General features: G+C 43.6%; 1 protein-coding gene across 5 annotated transcripts in view; it reads left to right on the top strand.

Moving 5' to 3' along the window:
- Nucleotides 1–942: 942 nt before the first annotated feature.
- Nucleotides 943–10,849, top strand: part of SLC35D2 (solute carrier family 35 member D2) — a 48,094-nt gene continuing 38,187 nt past the window's right edge. For 4 of the 5 annotated variants that reach the window (XM_013048354.2, XM_004777405.3, XM_013048353.2 and 1 more), the window contains exons 1-2: nucleotides 943–1,183; nucleotides 9,778–9,811. In XM_013048354.2, coding sequence (XP_012903808.1) covers nucleotides 1,032–1,183; nucleotides 9,778–9,811 — 186 coding nt within the window. In that variant the 5' untranslated portion in view covers nucleotides 943–1,031. Of the gene's footprint in view, nucleotides 1,184–4,890; nucleotides 5,024–9,777; nucleotides 9,812–10,849 lie in introns of all 5 variants that reach the window. The other variant, XM_013048355.2, reaches the window with a different exon arrangement.

The raw sequence follows: 10,849 nt of genomic DNA, 5'->3' as shown, positions 1-10,849 counted from the left end.
TGCAAACATTTCTTTCATTTGAAATTTTTAGCTTTTCTAAAAAGCTAAAATTTCAGATTTTTTAAGTTGATTATTGAGAATGAAAATATGGGACACTTATTTGAAAAAATGCTACATCATGTAGAATGTGGTCCAAGTAGGCAGTTTTGGGAGGCTCTCCTTCAAGGAACAACAAACACTGAAGAAGGTTTTTATTCACTTAGGAAAGCAGTGGGTCCTGAAGTTAAGGAGGGAACCAAGCCATAGAGCAGCTAGAGGCAAGAAAATACTTGAGACTTGGCACCCGCCTCAACCCCTGTTACTCCTACATATTTACTGGAGAGAAATGAACACAGACGTTCACACAAGAACTTGTACATTAAGGTTCATGGAAACATTTTGTAAAAAAAAAAGCCCTAAATAAAAACAACCAACATGCCCATCAACTGGTGAATGGATAAACTGTGGTCCTTCTCTGCAATTTAAAGAGACTACGGGCTGTGGTAAAAGCCTTGAAAGTACTTACTAATATGAAATTTAAATAAAATTCTAGAAGAGGCCAATCTAACTCTGCAACAGAAATCTGAATGAGATGGGATTGCCTTCAGTGGGCACAAAGGGCACTATTTGAGGTGATTGGAAAGGTGTTGATTTGGGTAGTTACAAGGGTGTACACACCAAACAAAGAACGGTGGGCTCGTGAAACCTGCATTTTCCTTTACGTTAAAAAGTGTAGGGGGAAGAAAAAAGGCAAAACACATGCTCAGGCTAAACGGAAGCCTTGCTTCCCAGGAGGGCAGCTGGGGACGGGGAAGGGCGGCTCAACTCTCCCAAGCCCATTCCTGCAGTCTGTCGGTGCCAAGGAGGTCCGCGCCGCAGCCGCGGAGCACTCCCCGGAGGCGCGCACTCGGGGCGGCCGCGGCCCTTCCTGTTTCGGCCGCGCCCTCTGGCGGGCGGGCCGCAGGCGGGGACGGAACTGGGGCGGGGCGGGCCGGAGCGCCGCGAAGGGCGGCGGAGGGCTGCGGGCTCCCGGCTGCGGGCGGCCGTGGAACATGACGGCCGGCCGCCAGGCCGAGGGCGCGGACCTCGACCCCGCCTCCACGCGGCTGCCCTCCCGGCTGCCCAAGCTGCTGTCGGCGCTTTTCTACGGGACTTGCTCCTTCCTCATCGTGCTGGTCAACAAGGCACTGCTGACCACCTATCGGTGAGGAGGACCTCAGGGGGCCGGGCGGGGGCCGCGGGGCGCCCGGTCCCGGGACCTTCCGGCTCCCGGTGCCGCGCGAGGTCCCGGGGCGAGGGCGCGGCGGGGCTGCCCCTGCCCTCCCAGCACTCCGGCCGCGCCCGGGTCCGCGGGCTGACTGGGACGGAGAGCGCGGAGTCTTCCTGCTGACTCTAAAGCCAACGGCGTCAGCTGGGACCTTCGCAGGTTTCTAAAATCCAGATCCCAACCTAACAGTAATTTGCCCCACTGCTTACCGCTGCTGTAAAACACTGCATATCTGTGCTTGCAGAGCTACACCCCAAAGAGAGCTACACCCCAAAGCTTTCCAAGGTACCGGTGAGCTGGAACAAGTGATCTGAATGCTAACCTTAAAGGAGAATAGTTCTCTACAAAGATCTAGATGTTCCACCATCAGACGAGTCTTGAGCCCGGACGTGCCTTGTTTGGTCTTTCATTCTCAAATTACCAGTGCATTGAGGGAAAACAATGAGAAGTTCACATGATGTACTTTTTTGGATTAGTGTGCCCTAAGCCAGATTTGTGGCTCCTTGAGCCTATTTATAAGGACTAGAAATTCCTGTTTAATTCTGCTATCCTTACAGCAGCACTGAAAGCACTGTGGATTTAGATCCAGCTAAACCATCTAATAGCTGTGCCTCTTGGGCTACACTCATAGTGAGCAGTTTTCTTAGAAGCCAAAGCTGGATAATTACAAGCCTGTTAATTACCTCCCAGAGCTTTGCAGGAGCTGCCGTAAGTGAGAGGGCCTTTGTAAACCATACTGTGCTGCAAAATCGTGAAATCATAGTTTTATAAAGAGCTTAAAAGAGACCTCAGAGAACATCTTCACCTTTTTTCTTTTATACTTGAGACAGCTGAGACCCACAGGAGCTTGGCTGGTTACATCTCCAACAGTTGGCTCCTGAGCACCTACTATGTGCCAAGCCCATTGTAGGCACCGCGGAAGCAGCTGTGATCAGCACAGAAATCCCAGCCCCCACCTCTCACCACCCCCAACCCCACACCAGAGATTCTATACTAGTGGTAGAGACCGAAAAGAAGTGGGTTCATGAATAATCAGGGTGATTTCAGGTGTGGTATGAGAGTTCCTGGGGAGGAGTGGTTGCACGAGAGCCTTCGAAGCTGAAGGGAATGTGAGGAAGGGGGCATGAGTTTGGTCTGCTGGAGGAAATGAGTGAGAACATGGAAGGAGGTGAGAGAGAGATGAGGGGGGAGGGAGGCAGGGAAGGCAGGATCAGATCCTTCCTTCATTCAGTAGTAATTATTAAGCACCTGTTATGGGCCAGGCACTGTTCTAGGCACCTGAGATATAGAAGTGAATAAAGCAGATCAAAATCCCAAATGTGATGAAGCAAATATCCATCCTCCTAGAGTTTACATGGAGCTTTCTAGTGAATCAGTAAATAAACTGATAGAATTTATGTTATCTCAGATGCAGTTGTGTGGTCAGGAGAAAAACGTAAGGCATGAAAGGGAGTTAGGGAGTGTGGGCATGGGAAAGAGTTTGCTGTCTCATGTGATCAGTGAAGCTTTGCTGAGGAGGTGACATGCCAGCCAAGAGTTGGGTGAGGTGAGGGAAATGAGAGAAGAACATTGCAAACATGAAAGAGAAAGGTGTTTGGGTGGGGTTGGTACTAGGTGAGGTCCCAGGGTAATGAATTGCTATATCGTATAGGGCCTATGAAGCAGCCGTGCAAACCATTAGAAGGTGTTGATTGGAGGAGTAACATGAACTAAATCCCTCTGGCTGCTGTGTTGAAAGGAGATATTGGGGGACCAGGGAGGAAGCAAGGAAACTAGGATAAATAGTTTTAATTTTAGTCTAAATGCATTTGGGTGTCCCTTAGAAGGTTTTAGCATGAGGAGTGATATGACATGATTTGTGAGATTAAAGAGATTTCTTTGGCTGGTGGGTGGTTGGAGAACTGATGGCACTGGAATAAGGGAGAGGAGCTAGGAAGCAATTTTTCTAGATAATTCTAAGAGATGGCTTTGGGAGTGGGGTGAGGGGTAGCGGCAGATATGGAGAAAGAGAGAGATTTGGGATATTTTTTTGGTGATCCTACAGACCTAACTAGGTCTCGACCACTGTGTTGCAAGTATGCTTGTTGGTGTCCATGGAAAATCTAAATGCTGCCTCAAAAAAATTAGAATGAACATATAACTAAACTTGTATTATTTAACACATACAAGGCAAGCTAAGTGAAGAAAAAGAAAACTTAAGACATCTATGATAAGAAAAACAAGAGGATAGTATTAAGAGGGTTGTTTGGGAATGGTTGACAATTATGTTGGATAAAATTTGAAGGTCAGTCTCAATTTTCTGCCCTTGAATGAGCTGTGTGCTCTCTGGCCATGGCGGTTAACTGCCTCCAAAAACATGTGTCTTGTTGGAAGCAGGGGCCAGTAAACACTGGTTAAGTGCTTTGAAGATGAAGGGCAGTATCCAACTGGAAAGAATTATTATTATATGAGACATCTCATGCTCTAGTCTTTCCATCTTTAAAATTTTGAGTTCCATGATTGAAGGAGGAAATGGAGTTTTTGTCTCTGCAAGGTGAAACTCTTTCAATCCTTAGAAGTAAATATTTCACATATCCGTAATGTAATATACAATCGGAGAACCCTATTCCAATAACATTGTTTGTTCTCTCATCTCAAAATGCTTTAGGAGCACATTTTTGAGGGGAAGAGGGTTGGGTTAATTTTGTTACAACAATAAATCATAGAAATCTGATCCAAACATTAGTTGTTTGAAGATAGAATGTTGCGTTGTGGAATAGAAGGAAGGACATTTCAATAATTACTAATCCACAGGGTCATGAGAAGGTAGCTCAAAGGATGTTTTTTCTTTTCCATTTTGAACAGATTGTTTCTGTTTGGGGTATAAGACTGATGGGTGGTCTTTGTTCTTTGTTTTGTTAGACTTCTTTGGTTCATTGTAATGCTAGATTTATCTGATTGCACAGAGAGGTCTTTGAAGGATGTGAACTCTCAGACCCTGTTAAGGTGAGAGGGGAAAAGCAAGGTCATCTAAGAGTCTGTGGCCAGTTGGTTATACCAGTGGGTCTTTGGAATCAGATTCATGAGAGTTGTGCAGGTGGTCTGGGTCGGCTTTTTTGGTTGTCATTGTAATATACTGTTCTCTATGACATGCAAGAATTTATAATGGAGCTTAATAAAAATATAAAGCTTAGTTGTATTTAGTTTGACAAACATTTGCTGTATGTCTTCTTCTTTATGCATCCCAGGACTTTGGGGATTATTTAGCACAGTGCTTTCCAAACCTGCCTGGGAGCGTGAATTACTTGGAGAGGTTTTTATAAAAGCTATTGAATTGAGTCTCCAGCAGTGGGAACAAGGAAATTCATATTAAAAACAAAACCCACTTGAAATTTTCTCTTACTCTGATGAAAACCTGTTCTCTCCAGAAGATGCAGCTCCCTTGGCCCCTGGAAGCAGCTGGATCTTGGTTTTACCCTGGGTCTGGCCAGGAGGTGAGGTTGGGTCCTCATGCTTCCCCAATGGCCAGGCTCCATGTTCTCCAAAAAGTAGAGGGACCACTGCTTGTGGGCCTCTACAGTGGCTCTTGAGCTCCTGTCTTTCACGTTACAAAGTGTCCTGGTCTTCCTCTCCCCCTGGACTGTCGTCAACCTTGGGGACTTCAGGATCCACGGACGAACCCTCTCAGCTGGTGCAGCCCCGCTTCCTGCAGTCACTCCCAGGGCCATGTGCTTGGCGTGACCTGCCAGGTGTCCACACTCCACCCTGCCTCCAGCTCGTGTCTGCACATCCCACCCTGTGAGTCCTTCCTCAGTCCCACTGGGGCAGCATTAATCCAGCACAGCCTACCACCTGCCTCTCTCCTTCAGCACGGAGCAGCGCAGACTGTTGTGGGAGGAAAACCACTTCTGATCTGACTGGGTTGACTTTAAAAGGATGATTATGAAGCTTACCCAGCTCTCCTTCCTACCCCGTTGTTTCTTCTGGGGGCTTGCTTTCCTCATCTCAGAAGCAACTCCTTCACGCTTTCTCCTTCATCCTAAAACTTCCCACACACCCCACACTCCCCATCTCTGCTACTATTGAGAAAGTAAAAGCCATCAAAGAGGCCCTCACCTTACCCTTGCTGGTAGGATGTAGGGACTCTTTGGTCCCTGTGGAAGGTCTAGCTCTCCTCTTCCACAGGTCCTTCTGTCTCCACCTCTGTGCTGCCCTTGGAAACATGTTCAGGTTTCTTAAGAGAAAGTAACCCATACTCGATCCCTCATGGACCCTCATTTCTCTGTTCCTTTCAGAGTCTGACTGTTGAGAAGTTGTGTACCCATGGTCTTCACTTCCTCACATTCACTAGTATAAGAATTCATTTAAAAAATTGGAGGTTATTGGGGTGCCTGGGTAACTCAGTCCTTAAGCAACTGCCTTTGGCTCAGATCATGATCCCAGAGTCCTGGGATCAAGCCCTGCATCAGGCTCCCTGCTCCTCGGGCAGCCTGCTTCTCCCTCTCCCACTCCCCTGCTTGTGTTCCCTCTTTCGCTGTGTCTCTCTCTGTCAAATAAATAAATAAAATCTTTAAAAATTTAAATACAGAAATGTACAAAGAAGATAATAATAATTATATTCCCACCTACCTAGAATCAATATCTTGAAATATCTACTAAAAACAATTTTTCTGAATGTAAGCTCTGTGGCCAGTGTGGGGCTTGACCTCATGAACCTGAGATCAAGAGTCACATCATCCACTGACTGAGCTAGCTACATGCCTCTCTCTCTCCTTTTTTTTTTTTTCCCAAGAAAAATCATTCTGGCATGATCATTACAAAGAATTCAAACAGAAGAAAAATATTAAGGTGAAATTTTAAGAAATACCACTAAATACTTAGTATTTTAGAAATACTAAGAAATATGTACTAATATTAAGGAGGCTCAGTCATTAAGCATCTGCCTTTTGCTCAGGCCATGATCCCCCTAGGATCCAGCCCCTCATGGGGCTCCCTGCTCGGCGGGAAGCCTGCTTCTCCCTCTCCCTCTCTCCCTGCTTGTGTTCTCTCTCTCGCTGTCTCTCTCTGTCAAAGAAATAAATAATTAAAAAAAAAAACAAATACTATGAAGATGTATAGATTACTTTTTAAATATATACATCTTAGATATAGATATATAGGCATATATCATATACATATATATATGTATATTTATCCATTCATCTATCAGTGAACATCTGGGCTCTTTCCATATTTTGGCTATTATGGACATTGGAAAGAAGGGCTTTAATTTAATTATTTTTTCAAGTATCACCTAGGTGCCCCCCCAGCACTTTTCATGGTGAAAAGTTTCAAGCATACAGAAAAATGGAGAACAGACATCACTGAAGTGCAGTAATGAACATTTTATTATATTTGCTTCCCCCCAGCCATTGAAAGTAAGTTGCAAACATCCTGATTCTGCACTCCAGTTTTGGGGGTGCATATATTTTAACATGTCTCTCCTGAAATAGTCTCCTGCATAGTATCATTTTTGCTTTTAACAAATTTTAATGATTTCCTAAAGTAATCTAATACCAAATATATAATCATCCCAGTTGTCCCAAGATATTTTTATGGTTGTTTTAAACATTTAAATCAAGATCCAATCAGGGTTCATGAAATGCATTGAGTTATGTCTTTATAGTTTATTTTAATCTAGAAAAGTTCCTCATCCCATTTCTTCCCCATGATACTGACTTTTTGAAAAGCCTGGGCCAGGTATTTTATAAAATGTCCCACATTATGGATTGTCTGATTTATGTTTTGAAGGCTTGCTTAGCTTATTTCCCAACTGAACTTTAGATCTAAGAGCTTGATTACATCCAGATTAAACCTTTTTGGCAAGGGTGCTGCATTGCTGACCCTGTGAACTCTTATTGTATCATTTCGGGGCTGTGCTACTATTTGTCATCTTAGCTGCTTTTGAAGGCTTATTTAAGTGGGGATTGCAAGTTGCACATATGCATGAAATTTAGTTTTTTTCTTCTTAAGATTTTAAAAATTTATTTATCTGACAGAGATCACAAGTAGGCAGAGAGGCAGGCAGAGAGAGAGAGGAGGAAGCAGGCTCCCCGCTGAGCAGAGCCCAATGCAGGGCTCAATCCTAGGCCCCTGGGATCATGACCTGAGCTGAAGGCAGAAGCTTTAACCCACTGAGCCACCTAGGTGCCCCATGAAATTTAATTTTAACTGAATTTCAGATATAGATTTCTTCACTACAAGTGCTAGTATTTCTTAAAAGATCCCTCTTAGATGAAGAGGTCATGAAAAACATTAAGAAGTTGATCTCATCAGCACATCTGGATGGCTCACTTGGTTCAGTTCAGTGTCTGCCTCCAGCTCCAGTCACGGTGGGCTGGGGCCCCACATCAGCTTCCCACTCAACGGGGAGTCTGCTTGTCTCTCTCCCTGCTATGAAGGATGAAGATACTTGCGTGGTTCTTCCTGTCTCCCCTCCTCCCCTCCACATCTTGTTTTATATGAAGCAAACTGTTGTGTAATTATAATCCCACAGCTGTTTGAATCTGTTCTATATTTAAATGGAGATAGTAATCAGCAACAACCTTTTTACCACAATGTCTCCATTCCTAAATTTATTGTTTTGATTTCATTCCTAATTGGTGGATTCCATTGTCAGGTAGGGTTTTTTGTTTTTGTTTTTTTAAAAAAATGGGTTTCATGGCTGCTGCTTTACTTAGGTTGAAGAGTCTTTATTTTTATTTTATTTTATTTTTTAAATTTATTTGACAGAGAGACAGCGAGAGAGGGTATACAAGCAGGGGGAGTGGGAGAGGGAGAAGCAGGCTTCTGGCAGAGCAGGGAGCCCGATGTGGGGCTTGATCCCAGGACCCTGGGATCATGACCTGACCTGAAGGCAGCGGTGGATCTAAAAGCCGTGCTTTTAGATCTGAAGATTCAGTCTATTTATTTTCCTTGCATCAACAAATTTGCTATTTATCTTTGAATCATTTTCTTTCTTTCTTGAATTCCTTCTTTTCCTGTATTATATTTTCCCCTAACCTGGCCTCTTTGTCTGTGTTCTTTAAGCCTGTTCTTGTCGTTTCACCGTTTATGTTGCTGTCTTGTGATCTCATTTGCAGTGACAGGTTATGTTCTCTGGCAAGCAGACTCTGAGAGGTGGAGGAAGTATACTGAGGAGAGCTCTTAGGATGCATTCCTGAGGAAGAGTGAGGGAAGTCGGATTTGGCTGTAGTGCAAGCACAGCAAAGCCTGATCCCAGGGGCTGTGGAGCTGGGATGGCCCAACAGACCAATCCTGAACTAGGGTAGGGACCCTGGCCTTTCAGACTTTTTGTACAGACCAGAGATCGGAATGCAGGAGACTCACAGGGAGGGTGTTTACTATTTGACAAGATAGCCTTCCTCAGCTGAGGATGTTCTTGGGCAACTGGGGGAATAAATGCTCAGTCCAGAGGGAGTCTGGATGGCAAAAATGGCATCCAGCCCTTGGAATTAGTTTTATTCTCCTGGTGGTCCTGTCCATTCATTCCATTTCCTTTGATAAGTTAAGTCCATTCTTTACTGTCTTCTTGCCCTCGCTGAAATCGGTGACATACAGATTGGGGGGTGTATGTGTGTGGGGGGTGGTATTTCCCTCTATTGTAGTAGCCTGAGGAATGGCTGGGAGACAGTGCAGTGCTGCCTTGTTAAAAATGTTGTGAAGCAGGGGTCAGGATTGTGTATCTAAAGTACCAGTGCCATTTGTTGAAAGACCGTCTTTCCCACACTGCTCTACGCTATCTTCTTTGTCACATATGTGTGTATCTGTCCTTATCTCTGTTCTTGAACCATTTAGAATCTCTAAAAGTTAGAGAGAGAGTTTTATTCGAGTCCAAGTTAGGATAGCTGCCTGAGAAACATGCTCTTCACAAGGAAGAAAGAGCTCCAGAGAATGAACAGTTTTTACAGGGTTATATATTGTTTTTATGTCTTGTAAAAGCTCAAAAGATTATATATGAACATACAGGCAAGAATCACAAGTTTTTTCTTCTCATCAATTGTAATCTTTTCTTTTTTTTTAAGATTTTATTTATTTATTTATTTGACAGAGAGAAATCACAAGTAGGCAGAGAGGCAGGCAGAGAGATAGAGAGGAGGAAGCAGGCTCCCTGCTGAGCTGAGAGCCCGATGCAGGACTCCATCCCAGGACCCTGAGATCATGACCTGAGCCGAAGGCAGCGGCTTAACCACTGAGCCACCCAGGCGCCCTCATCAATTGTAATCTTTAATTAGCCTTTTATTAGATTTGTTCCTGGGTATATTATTATTATTATTATTATTATTAAGAGATTTTATTTATTTGAGAATGAGAGAGAATATGAGTGAGGGGGGAGGAGCAAAGGGAGAGAGAGAAGCAGGCTCCCTGCTCAATCCTACGATCCCAGGGTCATGGTCAGTCTAAGATTTTTTTTTTCAGTCTAAGATTTTTTAATAACTCCTGACATTATGTATTATAGACAGTCTGCAAACTTTTGTCAGTTGTTAAAATTGTTATTCTGTGTTTTTAAACAGATTCCCATCACCAATTTTTCTTGGAATTGGGCAGGTAAGTGAAAAAGAAAAATTAACTGCTTAATTAGTTGTCATCATACATGATGAAATTTTAGTGCTTTTGTTTAAGACCATGGTTTACAGATTCATTCAACTGGCAGAGAGCCAGAGGATCATGGTACTTTTGGTGAAACAGCATTAATTTTTTTTTAAAGATTTTATTTATTTATTTGACAGAGATCAGAAATAGACAGAGAGAGGCAGGCAGAGAGAGAGGGGGAAGCAGGGTCCCTGCTGAGCAGAAAGCCCCATGGGGCTTAATCCCAGGACCCTGAGATCATGACCCAAGCTGAAGGCAGAAGCTTTAACCCACTGAGCCACCCAGGTGCCCTGAAACAGCATGAAATATTGACATATCTTATGTCTTTCTATAATTTAGGAAATGTTGTATTTTCAGGAAAAAAAAAACAAATCAAACAACTACTTGTTTCAGCTTCCTTAATTGGATTTAATTACCCTAAAACTAGGGGCCAGAAGACTGAAAGCTTCCAAGGCCTGGTGGGCAACGAATGGGTTTGAAGCCTGGGGTAGGACTAGGAGCACAGTTCCTCCAGTTGAAGTGTGCTATTTGTACTCAGTTTAAGCCACTGTGCTGAGAGGAAAAGGGTTGGGGAGATGAGATTGGGTTATTATACACCCTTATTATCAAAACCCTGTAGGTGTTTCAAAAGGCAGGGGTTTTGAATGTTTACATCAAATTTGTAAATGCTGGCAACACGTTCCAATTTTTACAAAACTCTCTATGGGCCTAACTAAACATGCTTGTATTTTGCTTCCTGCAGTTTGTGATTTTTTCGTTCTCAAGTATAAAGATGAGGTTGGATAAGCTTTCAGACTAACCTCATTTGGCTCCTTCTGAAATTTCCCATTAATATTAATTCATAGCTTGTTTACTCTCTTGGTCATATGCTGGTGATTTCTGGTAGACAAGTGGAAACAGGCACCAAAGGCACATTTTTGATATGTTTGTTTGGTTCTGCTTTAATTTACAGGGAAAAAAATGTAAAATTAGGAAAATTGTATCTGTTAACTA

This window comes from Mustela putorius, unplaced genomic scaffold (genome assembly GCF_011764305.1).
Source record: "Mustela putorius furo isolate JIRA1106 unplaced genomic scaffold, ASM1176430v1.1 tig00000876_pilon_pilon_pilon, whole genome shotgun sequence".
Classification (NCBI taxonomy): domain Eukaryota; kingdom Metazoa; phylum Chordata; class Mammalia; order Carnivora; family Mustelidae; genus Mustela; species Mustela putorius.
The sequence above is the reverse complement of the archived record's forward strand: the minus strand, read 5'-3'. Positions and strand labels throughout refer to the sequence as shown.